This window comes from Accipiter gentilis, chromosome 3 (genome assembly GCF_929443795.1).
Source record: "Accipiter gentilis chromosome 3, bAccGen1.1, whole genome shotgun sequence".
In the NCBI taxonomy this organism is placed as follows: Eukaryota; Metazoa; Chordata; class Aves; order Accipitriformes; family Accipitridae; genus Astur; species Astur gentilis.
Window position 1 is genome coordinate 11416228 of NC_064882.1, and position 19805 is coordinate 11436032.

The 19805-nt window shown below is 38.1% G+C and overlaps 1 protein-coding gene across 10 annotated transcripts in view; it reads left to right on the plus strand.

The window, feature by feature from the left end:
• The window catches only part of TENM3 (teneurin transmembrane protein 3), a 478347-nt gene that overhangs the window by 354165 nt on the left and 104377 nt on the right, over positions 1–19805 (plus strand). For all 10 annotated transcript variants that reach the window (XM_049792479.1, XM_049792524.1, XM_049792519.1 and 7 more), the window contains one exon: positions 2560–2798. In XM_049792479.1, coding sequence (XP_049648436.1) covers positions 2560–2798 — 239 coding nt within the window. The remainder of the gene's footprint in view (positions 1–2559; positions 2799–19805) is intronic.

A 19805-nucleotide genomic window follows, 5' to 3' on the forward strand; every position in this document is an offset into this window, starting at 1 on the left:
TGTTAACAGTTAGACTAGATGATCTTAAAGGTCTTTTCCAACCTAAATGAATCTATGATTCCCATATAAAAGTTACAATTTTCTTTCATTGCCTTGATGCCTGATGTGGACTGTCAGAACTATGACAGCTCACACCACGACAGATATGCAGCCATCTGAGTTTATCTATGGGATTAACTCCTCAAAGGCTTTGCGAATGTGGATTACAGTCTCTAGTAGACTGTGCTGTGTGAAAGCCAATGTCTCAGCTCTCACTTTCTCAGAGGAAAAAAAAGGAAAAGATCAGAGGCTGACTGTTCTGTTGCATTATTTTGTTAAAGCTTAGAGTATATGGAGTTCCATTCAAGTGCTCATACGTCACGTTACATTTTTAGTCGTTGAGCCTAATAAAAAGAGCAGGAGCATGTGAAAATTTCAAGTTGGTCAGTCAGCTTCTTATTTTTAACATGGAAGCTGATGTTTGGGAGGAATATTATTATATCTACTGTATGGCTTTCCTTCAGTCCCACAAAACAGTACACATTGCACAGAGAGGGAAGCAGCCACCTTTGTGTTTGGCATTTTCTTGAGATTTTTGTAGGCATTGTTTGTGAAACATACCTGGACATAGCATTCACCATATGTAGCCAGAAGTGAAACAGCAGTAAAGGTCAAGTGGATAAGACACTTTATCAGGATTTAATGAACCTACATGCTTCTGTGAGTCTGTAAAATCAAAGTTATGGTGTTGTAAGGTGTAAAACATTTTTTACATAGAGCTAGTTATTATTATTTTGGTGTTCGCTACATAGAAAATGTCACTTTTAATGAAGTACCTTCTTAGAGAGGATTTAAACCACCAGGGCTTTGTTTTTTGAAATCATTGGTAATCCTCTGAGCTCAGAAGCCAAAAAAAATTGGGATGTGCTGTTGTGCATCGGTAGATCTAGTGCGTGTCCTTCTGTTGTTACTGCCAGCAAGTTTAATATTGTTCAAAATGAAGCAACCCATGTAGCATATTTCATGGGATCATGTTTGTAATGCAAATATTTTCAAGGAGAAGGCTTGTGCCAAGATGTTCTAGTTCATCTGTTAATCTCCCATAGCAAAATCACCTGCAAATAACAAACCTTGTTTATCAACTGCTGGTATTTTTCTCAGGCTGCAGTGGGGCAAATTAATTTCCAGTGTCTCTACAGCGCAGTTCTGATGAAGCTGCTATACCTGTATAGGTTGGTCCATTTACTATGCAAGGATCCAAGCATGGGTCCTGGAGGATGAAAGTCGCATCAGCTGAGAAGCAGTCCACAGTGCCACGTGGTGTAACTAGAGGGCTTTCCCCTCCACAGCTAGCTGATTTGGTGCTAGATCCTCTGACCCATACTGTACAGGTGGCATGCAGTAGGCAAACACAGTGTAGGCATGCACTTGGCTTCAGGAGGACCTGGGTATCAGCAATTCATGAGTGTCTCTTACCTATTAAAAACTGCAGACATGTCTCTAGTTCTGTTTAGCTGTTCATGCACTTGGTAAGTTCAAAATTCTCCAGTGTGCTTTCTTACCATTTTTAGCTATAATGTATTCATTTTGCAAAGCCTAATTAGGTAAGGCCAAGCCTTACACTACAGAATTGCCAACCTAACAAATCGGTGGAAAAACACCCTGGTGCAAAGATCTTTGTTCGGCTGAGATTTTGTTGTTCGTAGAGTTGTGTACGTGCGTCAGTAGAAAAACTCCAGGTAGTATATGCCATGCTTAGAGGTTCTTCCAAAATAATTATGCTTGTGTGAACTAAATTAAAGGATTCTACTGTAGGTAGGCTCAGGGAGTAGTATTTCTTTTAGAAATTTTAATTGAAAAAAAATTAAGTTTACCGGTAATTCACAGAGTGTGTCTTAACTTCAGCTTTGCTTTTAATTTCTGTTGGTGGCTGTGGTTCTTTTTGAGCACTTACTAAATATATTTCTTTAGAGTACTTCCCAGGCTGTAACTAGCTGCTGTATCCATAATCAGATCTTGTTATGGTAAGCTTATGTGCGGGGAGATATGAATTAGTGAACTGAGTATTTAGGACACAAACAAAATCTTTTAACTGTCTAATTTTGGCAAAGTTGGCCAAAAGTTTGTATCTGAGAGATTGCTGTTTTCTTTGTACTTAACCCAGGAAAGCTGTGATAAGTAGTGTGGGCTATAGTCAGATTGCTCATTATTGACTTTTTAATGGAGTTCCCTGTAGTCTGTAGCGGAAGCCAACAAAAATAAACAGCAGCAGAAAGCCTGTCCCTACTTGTCAGATAAACTCTGAGAGACCTCCTCCCTACCATACCATATTTTGGGTAGTTCTGTTTCCCGTCTGGATACCAGTGTATTACTAATGTTTGGGGGCTTTTGGTCTTTTCTTAAAGTGAAAGTGAGGGGTTTTATGTGCAAGTGTCGCGACAAGTATTGCTTCAGTGTCCCTTTGTAGCTTGGATGTTGTTAGCTATTTGAAAATAGGCAACATTAAACAAAAGAGGTATGACTGCCTGTGCTCCAGCTTTATTTACTTTTATACTTTACCGTACACTCTTTCTTCCACAGGCATTTCCTATTCAAAACAGGAACAGGGACCACACCGCTGTTCAGTACTGCAACGCCAGGGTACACAATGGCATCCGGCTCTGTTTATTCACCTCCTACTCGGCCACTACCTAGGAACACTCTATCCAGAAGTGCTTTTAAATTCAAGAAGTCTTCGAAGTACTGTAGCTGGAAATGTACTGCTCTCTGTGCTGTAGGGGTCTCAGTGCTGCTGGCAATACTGCTGTCCTACTTTATAGGTGAGTCCCATTTTTTATAATTGTCACCATGAACAGGCATGTCTGATGGATTGTTTATTGACTGTGACATACTAACCTTCAACTAGCAAAGTTTTTGGTAACAGTAAAAACCACAACAATGATTTAATGAAAAGTCCAATTGTTTAGAGGAAGTACAAAATTCGAATATTTTGCAAATATTCTGCAACATGATAGTGGGTGAATTAACTTCAGAGAAGTATTTGAACTGCAATTAAGCTATGTGCTGTTTAGTTCTTATAAAAGTATGTGTAAAGTATGTGTAAAAATACAGGCTGTAAAAATTCCATTATGTGAATGTAACTTGCAGCATATCCATGGAACACTTTTCCTCTCATTTTGCATGAAATATAACTCATACAGCATTTAGGAATGCTAACTGTCAGTTATTTCAACATTACAAACACATATATTTGTGTATAGAGCTAGAGCAAAAGTCTAATGCAGACTCTTGATTGCAAGATAAGGAAAATAATTGTCCAGAAGGACAACATGCAGAGAAGATGGAGACTTCTTCCTCTCTTGTGGGTTGTTTATTTTTAACTACTCTCTTTTTTCTCTATTTGTTAAATTCCATTTCCCAATTTTTATTTTTGAGGATTTCCTTTATTTCTTCATATCTTTAATTACTTAATTTCATAAATGTTCAGTATAAATATTATATAATTTGAATTTTAGGCAGTTAATGGGGGCAGTGCTTGTCTGTGAGAAAAATGTCATTGACTTTAATAAGGGAACAGAACAGGCTCTTGTTCATGTAACTTCTTCTGCGGCTTTGCCCAGATTACGGATTTTTTCACCTCTGAGTCCATTAATGGTCTTCAAAGACTTTCTTTTAACTGATTTGTTAATTAGAAGTTTAAGTCACCACAGTTATGGAAATGTAAGTGTAAGGGTCTGTTCTTCGGTATTGGTTGCACTCAGATTCGAAGTCTTAAAAAGTAAAGGAAAGAAAATAGAGAAGAGTCAATCTCTCCTTCCTTCCCTCTTTCTAAAATCAGTGTAAAGTAATAACAAAGCCTAGAAGGCCTTACGATCCTTAAACCTTCATTGCCTTTGTTGAAACAGGCTTGCTATGTTACAATCCAAGGCACAGGGTAAGCTGTATAAAGCCTTTGAAATAGTTCTTACTGGGCTGAAGCTCCTGTGAACAGCAATGCAAGAAACTGGGTTGCTGAGTAGCTGGAGAAATTTCCTCTCTGTTCTGGCAAAGCAGAGCCCCCTGCGCACCCGTTACGCCTCAGCTGCCAGCCCCAAAGAACAAAAGGCATATATGCAAGTGTAGGGCTTGCCACTGCTGTCCAGCCCCTTTCAATCGTTGGATTTGTGGTTATTTTGTGTGAATGTGCACAGGAGTATGAAGGTGTGGCTTAGAGTTAAGCTTTGACCCTACATGTTTTTTAAAGTGGGAATGAAATAATCCCATTTATAAAACACATTAATTGCGCTCAGTCTCCATAATACTGCCTCATAAGTCATCAGAAACAAACATCTGCTACTAAATAAATACATAAATATGAAAGAAGGAATTCAGTATGAAGTGTCACTGTCAAGAACTGGGAAAAGCAGCCATGCAGATAGTAAAATATTGAAGACTTGATTCTGAGCTGAGCTCTACACTTTGCTAGCCCCAAAGAGCCAGATTACTTATGAATCTGAGGGGCACAGGAAGATAGCTCTACCGGATTATTTCTCCCGCAGGCACATTAAGAAATATAAGCATGTCTAATGCGCCTCTATTCCTGTATTCGGGGAAAAAGAGATGAGCTTTCTAGTGAGTGAGAGCTTTCAACTCCACACATCATTTATTGACATACCCTGTAAAAAAAAAAAAAAAAAAAAAAAGGCAAATACAGCTGTACAACATTTCATGGGCACACGCCAGCTCACATCCTTGCTGAAATAAACAATGCACAAGGGCCTTCCTCTGCCCATAGTCAATAGGGAGCTCTTTGCCTACTGGTGATATTACACATATTTCAGCTAACTCAGCAATCTAAATGTAAAACCCAGCACTCAAGGATGCTCTCTAGAGAACTTTGGGTCCATAAAACCATGAATGGATTACACTCATTCATATATGTGGTTTTCCCATCTCTACAGATGTAACATCAGAAATACTTTCCATTTAATAGGCCATCCAAGTATAAATCGGTAGAAATCATTAATGTAAGATGGAAATGGTCATTCATCTTGGTTAACCATTTCATAACATAGGTGTGAAAGGGAAATTACTTTGTAGGAAATTGGTCATAACATAAAAAAATGGGAAGGACTGCGGTACTGTGTGACCTCCAGCATCCCATGACATGTCTCTTAACACAGTGGTCTGGCTTGTCTGCTCAGGTTTACAGCAGTTGAGGTGGCATGTCACATTTGTAAAGCTGTTTTGAGACATTTTGAACTTCACAGAGGGACATTGCTACAAGCGTGAAAATGCTACAGCCCTTGCTGCAAAATACACCAGTACGCTTTGATAAGGAACATAGTGTGGCTGATGTCCGCTGTGTGAGTGTCGCAGCTGCAGACTGAAGAACTAATAGGACTGCCCACCTGGTGAACGGTGGTGTATCCATGCCCTTCTCAGAAAGGCAGAGATAGGAACGTGTCATGCCCAGGCTTATCTTAGTTGCAGTGGATATGGGGTAGAGAAAGTGACTTCAGATCCCGCTGTCTCTGTTCAGGCAACATAAGGCAGAAGACATAGTTTGCTAGACTTCATGTCTGCCTTTGCAGAACTGCTTAGTCAATTACTGCTCTGTCAATTAGCCCAGCCAGAGGAAGGAGCTGCATCGAGAGTCTGGTCTGTCTTGCACTTCTTCCATCACTCTGAGAGGAGAAACTCCTACATTTACGAAGTCTACAAAGAGGAGGTGAGAGCAGAAGATGTCAGCGTGGGTAGAGACCAGAGCAAATGCTGCACTCTAAGGCCACTTAATGCAGTCTTGGGGCAGGGGGGGGGGGTCACAAGGAATTGAAAGTGTTATTTCAGTCTAAAGAAAAGAGAGTCTCACTTCCAGCCTCCCCGCATAGTTTTGCCTTTCTAGCCCTCATGGTCTCTCAACCATTTTGCAATTTTTACAGAAGATAGAAGTGAGTTGTAGAAAATGTTGGTCCTTTGTTTAGTCTTCATCTACTGTTAAATGGTTGAGAAACAAGGAGTTAAGCAACAGAAACATGCAAACAGTGAACAAAAAGATAATGCAGCAACATATAGAGGAGTGGAATTGAAAAATAGCTCTAGTTGAGAGTAAAGGATTCAAAGAAGAGCTCCCTGAAATAATGGGTTAAAAAGATGGGGAATAAAGACTATAAGCTGCCTCATTTGGTGATCAAGATTACACTGGAATTTCTTCAAGCTGCTCATTTGCTTAACTGCTATCCATAATAAGGTTTGCAACCAAGGAAGAAAAGGACCGATTTTTTTCCAACATGGACATTTTAGAATCTTTCTCCCTGTTTGGAATACTAGGAAGAGCAGTATTCAATTTAAGCCATGAAAGAGTAAGAAATATGAAGTTGCCTTAGTTTGACCTCTTTCTACATACACGTTAATAGTTTTACCCAAACTTTGTACAGGGACTCTGTGTGAAAGCCAGAAATAGACTCCAGCTTTGCAATGTGCAAGGCAAAACAGAACTTCGTCCTTCATCTCCCCATGGCTTACTGCCTTATTCAGCATCTATCATTTGCAGTGAATGAATGAAGGGGAAGTTTTGTAGAGCAACTCCTAGGTCCAACGTGGGCATCAACTCAAAGTTCCATATGTGCCTTCCATCCTTCATTTCTACCTTTTGGGGGTTCTTCTCTGTCCACTCTTGGTTTTATTAAGGGGAGGAGTTTGTTGTTCTTGGGTGTGGTTTTTTCCTAACAGAAAAATCCACTGTGCAATTCAGAGAACTACATCAGCCAGGAGGATTGTTTCCAATGTGGTGTTGCGTACCACAGACTCTGGCAAGCTGTATTAAAAGACTGATTGGTACTGTACTAATTATTTCTTCTTTGGTGTGGATTCAACAACTGGATGAAATTAATGAGAATCTGGGGACATCAGGGCCCCTCTTCCTTCCCCAGGAATTGCACTGGCAATTGATTCTCCATTGCCAATGGTACCATCTTGGCATTGTCTAAGTCAATATAAGAAGTTAGTGCCATTTTCACTGTGCGTGGAACCAAAGAGGTGGACAGTTTTCCTCAGTCAGTGTTGGAATTACACAATACCAGATTCAGTCAACTAAGCTTGAAGACACTGAAAGATTGCATGCATCTGTCATGAATGTTGTCTTATGTCTACTAAATAGGTTTCTATGAACATAGAACATTCTTTGAATACATAGTGAGAGCTGACCTATTTAGTCAGGCTTCTGCTGTCCCAGCTTCTTCACAACAATCTGTCATACTTCCAAGTCTGTTGAGCATTTTACCCTCTGTGTACCTTGGGATTGATCATTTTGTTAGCCTTAGCTCTGCAGCCAATGGTCAGGACAAGAATATACAGCAGCCAGCTATTCTTTGTGATAAAGCAAATATTTAAATATCAGTGATAACAGAAGGACATCTCTTCTGCAGGAAAAAGAAAGGGGGAGAACGGAATTGTATTTAATTAAAAAGGCCACAGACTATTTTTATCATTACTACTTACTGTGAACAGTTAAGCAAATCCATTTTGGACAGAAAAGAAAGCTAATATTTAGACTTAACAACTCAAACATCTTCTGGGAAAACATGTATTTTAGTTTATATTTCATTCTATGAGAAACAGTAGAAAAACTGCTGTTCTTCCATGACACAGAAATGACCATACAGTCATAATGTAAATTGCAAATGAAATGTGAATGGAAAAGAGATACCAGACTTGAAAGCCATGTTTGATAATTACAGATAACTCGTATTTTCCACATTTGTATAAAAATAGATACCTTGTGCTTATTCTGTGGTTATTATATTGTGCATTCATGTCCATCTGAAAATGTTACTGTTTTATCATCATCTCAAGATATTTAAAGTAAGCTGAAAATTTATATGCTAATGGATTTCTAATAGTGGACAACTATCTTCAGAGTTATCTCAGAAACTTAGTGAGAATAGTAACAGAGCAACTTAAGAGGCTTTAAGCTATAAAGAGAAGAAGGAGGTGTCCAGGGAAAACAGCAAATGAAGTTCATCATTAGAGGATACTGACACAGAAGGATGCAGGGTGTGAAAATTACAGCTGAGGGTCAATTAACTATCCTGCAGGCGAGTTTTATGTAATCCTTAAAAATTGGAAAATTGTCTGTTTCTGCAGACTGAGGTTAACTTTCCATGTCTCCAGCACTGTTTCCAAGTTTGTTGTCTGTGGTTCTCCCGTATTACTCAGGATTTAGTGTGACAGCTGCTGGCATTCACATCTACTCGCAGGTTGCAGAGGACTGGATGCCTTCCCTGTTGGACTCAGTGGCCGAAGTCATAGTAGGGCAGAACCACTTTCCCCAGAACAACCATGCCAGTTATAGACCGAATTTTTGTGACTAAAGCAATGACTAAATTTACCTGTAATCAAAAGGAATCTATTTTACTTTATCAATAAAGAACAATATCATATTTCTTTTTGATTGCAATGCCAAGTTAACATTATTCTGCTGTTTGTAAAGCTCAATTACTGCCGTGAATGAGGAAAACAACTTAATTAATAATGCTACTGAAATGGAATTTTTATTACAATACCCAGCATAGGTATTGTAATTAACAGGCATGAGGGAGAATATAGTTTAGTTGCTATTAATCACTTTTACTTTCATTATGTGTTTATAGAACCTGTTTTTCTCTTTGACCTGCATTTAATTTTGAGTATTGTAATGCTATTGTCACTGAGAGTTTCATCAAGAACTTTCATTTTTTGCATTCTCTCCCCATTCCTGTCTGCTTCCCTAGGTTGTGCTGGGACCGTAGCTATGACTGGAGCTTCACTGAGGTGTGTGTGTTGGAAATACGTTCCCTGTCTGTAGATATTTGGCAGATTTTTAGTTTGCCAGGTTTATGCTCTCACCCCATTTCTCTTTCCATCAAATTAGAGGCATTGAGGTAGACTAATACATTTCTATATCTGATTCTTAAAAAAAATAATGATCAGAAATATTTTGCCTTTCCTCTTGGTCTGTTGTCATCATTTGAAGAAACTGCTCTCAGATTTTAGAGTTTACCAAATCCACATATCACAATGTATTCAAACTACCATTCAAAAATCTACAGCAGGGAAACTTCTCTTCTATGAACCTTTCTGAGAAAGCATATCAGCTGTCTAAGCGTGGTTTCTTAGCATTGCCTGACTGCACCAAGCACTTCGGAGAACCACATCAATGTCTCCTGTTCTTGCTCAATGTGTGCCTATACCTGGAGCTGTGAAGGCAGCCAGTGTCTCCAGCACTATAGAAAGTACATCGTTCCTTGCAAAGCCATAGGCAACTTCTCATTTTAACAATCCATGGGGCTTTTAGGGAAGGCTCTGGGTGTCTCTAGTGCATTTGGAGGCAGCAGCAGTGTTCCCTGTCATCCTTTCTTTTCCCAGATTAAAGGTTTCTGGTATCAGTTCAGGCTTGGTTGGAGTTGGAAGTGGCTGCCTCTCAAAGTAAGAAGCTGTGGATTAAGTACATAGTGATGTCTTGTTGGTGTCCCAGATGGACATTTCCAGGTCTTGCTCAGCTTCAAATGTCATGGGCAGCCAGAAGCTGGCTGCCTCTGATGGCAACACCATGTGTAGGGGTCTGCCTTTCCAGCATGTGTGGCTCTGCTCTGCGCTTGTCAAAATCTGCTTGCCTGTTGTTTTAGATGTCTCTGCCACATGTTGCTCTTCTTCAATAGAAGAGCAGGTATGTGATCTTAACTACAAGGCAGGACCTTAGTGTGTGTAGTCTATCCAGTGTGTGGTCATATACCTGGTGCACGCAGTACAGCACAATTATTTAGAAGGTAGAAACCACCTCCTGAAATTTCTAAAGGATTTTAGCATCCTGAACAGACCTTACAAAAGTCCTCGAAATCTGAAGTACCAATGTCCTAGTTCCATTTCAGTACTTCATAATCTTTTAAAATAGAACTATAAAAGCTGGTTAATTGATATTTGTAGGCCATGCCTTACTAATATCGGTTCAGGCAACTCCCTTCAGTCATTTCTGACATATGCTTTGTAAATAGCAGTATTCAGATACACATGTGACTGTGTGACACTGCGTTTTTTATGCTTTAACATGAAGCTTAATATTACAGCTACTACTTCCATGACTTTCTGCATTGCAAAGATTTTCAGCTATGTCTAACATGAGATAAATTTATTTTCCTTGGTATCCCATAGCTATGACTTTTGGATATCTGTATGAGTTTCATATAATGTTTACAGCATTGCTGATGAGATCAATGTACCTCCTTAGTGTGGAAATATTTTGTAAACAATAATGTAATTTCTTATGTTTACTGCATTTTTTCTTTCAAGACTGGGAAACAAAGAATGACTAGTCAGAAAATGAAGTTGTTATGCTTCACCACCTTACTGGGCTGAATTGGGCTGAAAGTTTTTTTAACATCTTTCATTGAAATAGTACAAAATTCAAATATGTTGAACATCTATGTCTTGAAGCATGAACATTGAAGATACTTTCTTGTCTCTTGCAAGAATACAACTATGGATAATGCCTTTGGTTGATGTTTTTTAAGCAAGGATCTTGTTACTGTGTTTCAAACTAAGTGAAAGCATAATATATTTACTATTTCAGGAGTGCACAGTATTAATATTTGATTGGTGTTGTGGATGTCACATGCTATTATTGTTAGTGGCACTGAGAGTAAAATGTTCATTGAGAAAGATAATCCTCACACAGAAGGATGTAGGAACATGTAATTGGCAGTCAGGAGGTTAAAAGAGACTTGACAAGATTTCAAGGGATTAAAAAAGTTAATCCGTCAAGGAGCATACCCACCTCTGCTCCAAAAAAGGCTTGTATTCTAATTCAGATTTATCACGAGGTTTTTGGCAGTAGTCCTGTCACCCTTCCACTTTTGCCCAGTGGAGCAAATTGAAACTCAGTAATCCTGGCATTATAACAGGTGTAGTAATAAACTGCAAGATGACATGATGTCATTGTCCATAGGTCCACACTGTGTGATTCTCCCATCATACTGTGATGCAGAATGATGATTTTTCAAAATCTGGATGGTGTTTTCAGGGATACTGAAATCTCTTGCAAGCATGCTATGTAGAGATGTGGACCTTTCTGCACTCCTCCTGTAGTCTTCTGGCAGACTCCCAAAGAGTAGCAATTTTTCAGTCTAATGAGAAATGAAGTTAAATTACACCAGCTACTTTTTTTGGATAAATAGCAAGCTTAGAGTAATTTAGAGTTGTAGTTTCTATTTTATCTATGCAGGTAAACATGTAGTATATTTTAGTAGTATGTAAGCATATGTAATACTTCAAATGAATGCTTATGTTTAAGAGATTATGCAAAGCAGAGATGAAATTACTCGGGTGATTACTCAAGTTGTTGTGGACGTAGCATTGAAGTCTTCTCTTCTTTGATGGTAGTTTCCATTAGTATCTAATTCATATCTGTGAAGAAAGAAGCCAGCCCTTAGGGATGTGCTATCTGCTGTGATATGTGAATTATAATACATGTATTAAAACTGGTAGTTTTGTGTATAAATTTTATCTTCTCTCTAAATTGCAATCTTCCCTTGAATCTTTTCTATGAGGAGAACTGCTTGGTCTCTTTTTGAATGCTTTAAAAAATTCATGCTGTTAAAAATCTGATTTAGATGAGATTTTGGTAAACCTCTCCATACACAAGCACGTTAGAATAAAAAGGTCAAGGACATGTGTCCAAACTTGCTTTGAGCAATATCATTTGATGTTACATTTATGACTGCGATTGCAAGAACGCATGGGTTTTGTATAGGTGTAATTACCCCACTGCAGTGATTAATTATGGATGAAAGTTAGGTGTCCTCTGAAGTAGACAGGAATCTTTAAATATGAGATCCTTCATTTTCACATTGATGCTATTTCAGACAACTTCATTCACAGAAACAAAAAAAATGCTCTCTCTTGGGAATCGTCACCTATAACAGCATTTGTAGTTTCATAATCCAGGAAAAACAAATGGGCTACAACTGTTTAGATGATGTGGATGTTTGCATGTGAAAGGCTTAATTTCCTCAATAATAAAACCAATCAGACAAAACCAGATTGGATTTGCCAACATTTGAGGAAATAGGATCGCACAAAAGCATCTCTTTTAATAAGTCTATAGAAGGAGTAATATAGGAGGGGGTTAGGTATTGTAAATTAATATTAGCCATTTGGAAAATTAGCTACCTCCAGAAACCTTTAAGTAAAAAAACAGGTATGTTTCCTGTGGTTCTAATTGAAAAATACTTCTAAGTTACTGTTACTATGGTACAGAAAGAGTAGTATTTTTATTTCAATAATACTCATTGAAGACTCTAAAACAGCAGCCAGCTGCATAGTTAACGACCTTTGCTAACCACTGATCTGAGTTTCACAAGGCGTAACACAATAACTGGGTACAATAAATTTATCTTCACTTGTGAAAGCTCCAAACCCATCTGTTGTTTCATCTTCTCTTTCATCTTTAAAATGCCAAGTTTCACACCAGTTTTTATTGAGGGATTTTTCCTGGACAGTGGGTCCTCATTTGACTCACTCCAAATCTTTTCACACTGCCAAGGAATAGTTCTTTATGTTTTCAACTTATTTGCCAGGTTTTTGGTTCCCGGCAGCTTCTTTTCTCTCTCTCTCCTGTTAGTAATCTCAAGTAGAGGTAATGATACCAAGGTATCCACATGTTGGAAAAGGAGAGATAAAATCCTTCTTGTTATTTCAATTCAGCTGGAGCAATTTTAGGAGAGGGTAATTTTAAAACACGTCCTTATTACTGATCCAGTATCTTTTCACACAGTAAAAGGAGTAGTTGGTTTTCTCCATGAATTTTATAAGTGACTGCTACTTTAGAGCTAAGACTGCCTATTCTTAATAACACCTGTAAGATTTTATAGTTCAGTGTCATGGCTGATTTTATTTTAAGGGGGGGGGGGAGGGGGGGGGGGAGTCAATGTGAAACTGTAATCCTAACTTGTTTTTCCCAAGGCTTACATAACTCTTAAAAAATATGAAGTGGCTTACAAACTGGCTTGCAAGCAACAAATCACTGGCCTTACAAAACAATTAATAGTAAGGTTGTCTTTATGTCATAGGTTCCTTTCATAAATCATATATGATAATTTTTTTTTTCTGTTTGCTTTTTATTAGTAGTATTTTTCATGTACCTACATTATATATTTGCTCACAGGAATAGTTTCATAAAAGTGGCGTCTCACTTTAGTGTGGCCTCTGGAGGAACATGGTGTGTTATTTCAATGCACGTAAAACAAATTAACAACTATATAATAAAGGATGTTGCATCTAGTAGCCAGTCCCTCCTGCGTTTCTGACCCAGACACACAGCTGCTTAGGCAGTCATGATTCCTGGTGACGTAGTGAGGAGCTATGTCCCTGTGAGGAACTGAGCTAAAATAGAGGGTAGTGGAGAGGTTTCAGCAGGGGGGTGACTGCAGTCAGTGGATTTTTGAACCAAGGATTTGCACAAGATTGTTTGCTTATGTAGATAGCTTTTGGCTTACAAGTTTATATCAGAGGTGTTGAGGTAAGGTAGAGTTGTATAAAAAGGCCTCTTTGATGGTGAACTCAGTGTGTCCATTCTGGTTTTGAGTATGGATTTAAGTGGAAATTCTGTGACTTTGCAAGTTGATCTGCATGTAGTGCTTGGTTTATGCATCTACATAATTGCACAGATCAGGTAGGTGAGTGGTAATTATCATGGATAGATCTAAATCACCATGAAGAAGTTTTGTAAAGAGGTTATAGGTTATTTTGTTTTGGCCTCAATCACATACCTTTGATCTACAAGTGGACCACTGTGATTGTGATATCATGAAGCCTAACAAACAGCAAAGGATTAGAAAATTTATATATTGACTTGCATGTTCAATCAACTTCCATATGATCTCAGCAGGAAATTCAAAACAAAAGCTAATTTATGGAAAAATATGTAGTTCTAATCACAGTTTAGCTCTGTGGGGTTCCAAATAACACACTACAATCTCTACATACAGATGCTTTCATCTTACATTCCAGATTTGGTGACATTCCAAAAGTTCTTATCAAACCTTATTATCATCTTTTATTAAAGCTTATTACATTTCTTCTTATTGCATGTTTGCTGTAATATTCTGTCATTTTTAATATGGAATAAAAAAGCTTTGATCTTTTTTAGCAAGTCATGAGATGGAAATATGCAACGCAAGTATTTCACTATATACTGTAAAATCCCAGCTCGGTGTGTCCTTTGAACATCACATTAATTGGCCCCTGTTTTTTTTTTCTTTAGTTCTTAAATCTTTTCATCAGACTGCACTTCTCTATGCCATCAACATGCAAATAGGTTATGCATGATCATATAGTGCCATTTCATTATTATTCTATCTCTTGAGATTTGTGGGGTTTTGTTGGGTTTGGGTTTGGGGGAGGTTTTTGTAATAAATGAGGCTTTTGAACTATAAAAATGGTTGGACCCGTTCATTGATGCTCTTGCCTAAGAAAGATGGTTCCAGTGAATTTTTGAGACATTACATCAGCATTCCTTTTCTTAACACTTCTCTTTTATGAGGGTTGTGATCTAAAGGATGTTGCCCTGAGCAAGACTTCTGTTGGAGTTGTGGAAAAAAAACTAAAATAGATAAGCACAAACCTGAGCCTCAGCTGTTTTCCAGAAAGCGAGTTTAAGGGAGGAAAGGGAAGGAGTTAAGGATTGAGAAGGAAGAGAGTAAAGAAATGCCTGAAGGAATAGAGAGAAGTAATTATCCTGCAGTCTTAACCCAGTCTTAAAAAGCGTAAATCAGGGGAATTTTTTTTTTCTCCCCCACAATACTTGACAACAAAATCATTGATTATGACTTTATTAGATAGAAACCCAAAATTTATGGAATGTTTTTCATGCCTTTGTATCAACTAAAAGAGACAAAATAACCCTTGTCTCAAAGGAGTCAGCAATCCAATATGCAGTTCCCCATCATTTCTGTACCTGTAATGATTTTTCACCATCTTGTTAACTGTGAACAACATTATCTGGAAAAAAATAACCTATGTTCAGGAGAAAGCCCAGGATAGTACTAAAGACTATTTAGGTAATACTGAAGACTATTACATAATGGGAAGTGTTGGATGATCGTCAGAATAAATGGACAAATCTGAAATAAGACACAACAGATACATCTTATTTAAATAAGACGCTACTGAATAATGATCTTTGTTTCTGTTTTAAGAAATCTGGATTCTCCCTTAAGCTTTGAATGTGCCTCACATAGTGCCGTTGACAGAATTAGACCATTGTTACGTAAAAGTCCCTGGCTTGACAACTAAAATAAGGCATCTAGCCATACAAGATTTCAGAGGAATAAATGTTCCATTTTTCGGTGAATGTAGTAAAAATAGTTACACCGAGACTATCACACATCTTGATCTTAACAGTTCAAATGCAACAATACTTTAAAATGGCATATAATAGTCTTTGATTAGTGGTCAAAGAAAGAACGTTTATCCATAGTAGATAGCTGATACATCTTTGTCGCTATGTTTTTTCTAGGCAATTTTTTGTGACGTGTTTTGCAAATTCTTTGTGTTGTGGACTAACCCCAACCAGCAACTAAGCACCATGTAGCTGCTCAGTCACTTCCCCCCACCCAGTGGGATGGGGGAGAGAGTCAGGGGAAAAAAAAGTAAAACTCCTGAGTTAAGAACAGTTTAATAGAACAGAAAGGAAGAAACTAATAATGTTAATAATAACAATCATAAAGTGAAAATAATAATGGTGAAAGTATTGGAATATACAAAAGAACTGATGCACAATGCAGTTGTTCACCACTCACCAACTGATGCCCAGTTCGTTCCCGAGCAGCGATCCCTCCCAGCCTAACTCCCCCCAGTTCCTATACTAGATGTGACGTCCCATGGTATGGAATACACCGTTGGCCACTTTGGGTCAGCTGCCCTGGCTGTGTCCTGTGCCAACTTCTTGTGCCCCTCCAGCTTTCTCGCTGGCTGGGCATGAGAAGTGGAAAAATCCTTGACTTAGTCTAAACACTACTGAGCACCAACTGAAAACATCAGTGTTAGCAACATTCTTCTCATACTGAACCCAAAACATAGCACTGTACCAGCTACTAGAAAGAAAATTAACTCTATCCCAGCTGGAACCAGGACACTTTGTTAAAAGGTTCTGAGATAAAATGAGGAATAGAGTATAAAGGTTGGATTTTTTGGCAGGTGAAACAGTAAAATCAATGCACCCATTCAACAGTTCAGGATAAAAGGAAGGAGACCACATTTTTTCAATTACTGTATTGATCTTGATAGCTATCACAAAGTTTTTCATATAATGCTATACTGAAATGTGTTACATTCAGAATATAGGTTCAGAAACTTTTATATGATGCTCCTGGTGGCTAACGTTTTAAAGATGCTCAAAAGCATGTAATTTTCAGTTATTTTAAATTTAGAAATAACAGGCTTTTTGTTGATTTGAGAAAACCAGTAATAAATAAATAACTTGTCTTTGTAACTTTTAATTCACTTTATTTAAAATTTTAATTAACTATTTTTAATTCACTATTTGATCTGCAGCAACATCCAAGGCATCCTATTATCTTAGAAAAAAGCAAATGAATGCAAATCACTGACAGTTGATTTGCACATCTTCTGGTCCACTCCAGGTCCTTCAGAATAAAATAGGTTTAGATTCTAATTATAGCTGCAAGAAAAATATATGGGAGATAATTTTAAAAACCACTTCAATGTTCAAATATTTCATTTGAAAACGTATTGCCAACAGGGAGATGAACTAGAAGATAATCCTTCAACAAGATTGAGCAATAATTGCAATTTGCTTAGTTTAAATTATAGTCTTTTTGCATTGCTTTAAATATAAATGATATTCACTTTTCCTTATGTGCAAGTGTGCATATATATTATTCTATTAATTCTGGGGAAGCAATTTTGTAAATCATGGTTTGAAAGCACCAGTACCCAGAAATACATAGCAGTAGCAGTCCTGGAAGATGAGTTCAATATCTTAGCAAGAAGCTCATCTTCAAGCACAGCTTCATGAATAATAAGACTTGATTACCATACCTTGTAAAACACATGGGAGAAAGGAAGGAGGGTCGCTAGCATCATTCAGTTCCTCTTGCCAGCTTTCCCCACAGTTTTGAGTTCTTTATGTTTATAGAACATACACCATAGGCCTTATCTCCAGAGGTCTTGGGGAGGTGCTTGCTACTTAGAAATAGCTGGTGTTTTTTTTCTTTCCGCTGTCCAGTGTTAATTTTTCATCTGACGTTATTCTAAGAAGAGGTGGAGAACACTGGAAGTCCATTTCCCAATTCAAGCAATTCTGTTTCTTCTTCTCTGTACTTAAAAGAATCCTTCTATGTCTGAATTCTTGTTCCCCTGAAATGCACTATGTCACCTTTAGAATTCTTTCACTGCAGAAAACAAGTTTACCAAATTCAGAATGGAAGCTGTTGCATTACTGGCACTTCTGACTAGTACTTAAGAGACTTCAGACTGAAACTTTGGTTACCTCTCCAGTTACTGTGGGGCTACTTCTGTTAATAAAGCCTCTGCTTATATGCATATTGGTTTGCTTGTTCATCCTTATTACCTGCATCTTTAATGCTTTTATTTGCACAGCTCATAGGGTGTTTGCTGTGCTCTTTGTTTTTCATATGAGCCTATTTGTCACTTACAGTGCTTTAAAAAAAGATGTGGTTGATCCTGGTGAGTTACAATAGAGACACCCTTGAATTTTGACCGGAACAGTAAATAAGTTTCTCTGTTTTTTACTGCATATTGCTACTCTTTTCTACAAAGAAAAAAAAAAATATTCTTATAGCAATCATAAACCCCAGCATTGTATATATAGTCACATCTGTGTCCAAACTTTATTTTCTGTTCAGACTTACGTCCTGGATACTGGAAGATGCTAACACCTGTGTAATTTATCAACTAGCTGTCCCTGTCATCTTGCCATTCAAGTGTATGAGGAGAAAAAACAAAAATCAGACAAGCCTCGTTTTTGCTAATGGAGAAACAGCTACATAAATTGGTTTTCTGTTACAATTCTTTTTTGTGCCTCTCATAACTTTGGCAGAAAAGAGCTTTGAGCTAGTGAGCAAGGCAGCGAAGGGAAGGGACTCCCCAGTCGAATGCAGCAGGTAGTTGTCAGCTCTCACAGTTCTAGTTCTGCCATGTAGTTACATAAATTATTTGTCTGTCTTACCACCTACTAATAAAGGGACTGATTTCTCTTTGGCTTGCTGAAGGAAGTCTCAAAGAGGGTTTTGAAGTGATAACACAGTGTGTTTGCTCAAGAACAAGTTCCTTGTAAAGAGAATGCAGAAACCACAGCAATACTAGCTTGAGAAAGGAGCATGTGAGACAAATGGGCTGGCAACCTTAAAAGAATGAAACAGCCTGATAGCAGCAACTTCTTCCTGAAGCAGATTATTGTAAAATGTTTTACGCAGTATAAACTAGTCATAATATTTTTTCAAGTGTTTGCTGTGAAATGTATTCTTAGTTGCTATTTTAATTATTGAGTGGAAATGAAGGCCTTGTAGACTGATTACAAACCAGAAAAACTAGACCTCAATTACAGAGTGAAAAGTAAGATCAACGAAGCTTGAAAAAGCATTTTAAGGTGGTTCAGAAACCTTTCGGTGAACTGTGTGGTGACAGATGGTAAGATTACCTGATAGCCTGTAACAAATGATAGCATTTTTATGTTAATGCTACTGTAGATATAAATGCTCTCCTTTAATTTGATCTCTGTATCTTTTGAATATCGCAGTCCATTTGGCATGTTCTGCTTTGTAGAAATATAAGGGGCGGGGGGGCGGGGGGGGTGTGCAGGCTTAAAAGCCCAACTGTTGATTTGGTTACTGCTTATGTGTTTGAGATTTGTTCTGGAGAATTCAACAATATCCACCAGCACCACGCAGATACTGGTGCTGTGTTCATGCCAAGAGCAGCACAGATCCTAAAGGACTTTCTCTTCTCTGCTGCCTCTCCTTCTCGCTCTGTTAGAGGGAATGGTGTCCTGACCATTTAAGCTATCACCAAACTCTAAAGGCTGGCCATAATGCTGCTAATTTGGCCAGCAGCAGTAAAAATACCACCTTAAACTACTGTCAGTCCCAAGGTAAAATGCTGTCATAACTTCAGCAAGTGAAGAAGATCTGTTGGTAGCTAGAGATTACTTTGCAGAATAGAGATGGGGACTGAAACAACGGAATAGGCAGACGATATCATCATCTGTTTCTCTGTTTTAAAAGTCGTCCTGTTCCACGATGGGAGCAATCATCCCAGTCTTAATAGAAGTAAAAGGAGGCTTTTGTTAGGGTTTGTGGGCACATTTGGAATTGTGACAACCCATCTTTTCTCCCATCCCCTGAGGGTTCATCCATGCTTGCAGCTGTGGGTTATTTGGATTGAGTTGCTGTGGTCTGAGACCACAACCATCACAAGCTTCATGCCTTCTGGTTAGAGGCATCTGGCATTCTCATACAAGTCCTTGCTGCCATCAAAGATAAGCCAGTATTGAAAGTTGTTCCGGTGTTAGTACCCACATAGATTTGGCAGACTCAGAACTAGTTACTCTAGGAAGGGTCTCTTGTCTTCATTGTCTAACACCAAATAAATACCAAATTGAAATGGGAATAAACCTGACCTGAGAGGCAATATCTAATTCAAAAATCAAGAAACTGCTTTACATTAGATTTGGGGCTAAAATAGCAGTTGAGAATAGAGAAATGTATTTTGCTTTGTATGTTTTTGATTTAATTTTGCTTCATATATCAGATTCTTTATAGAAAGAAGTAAAC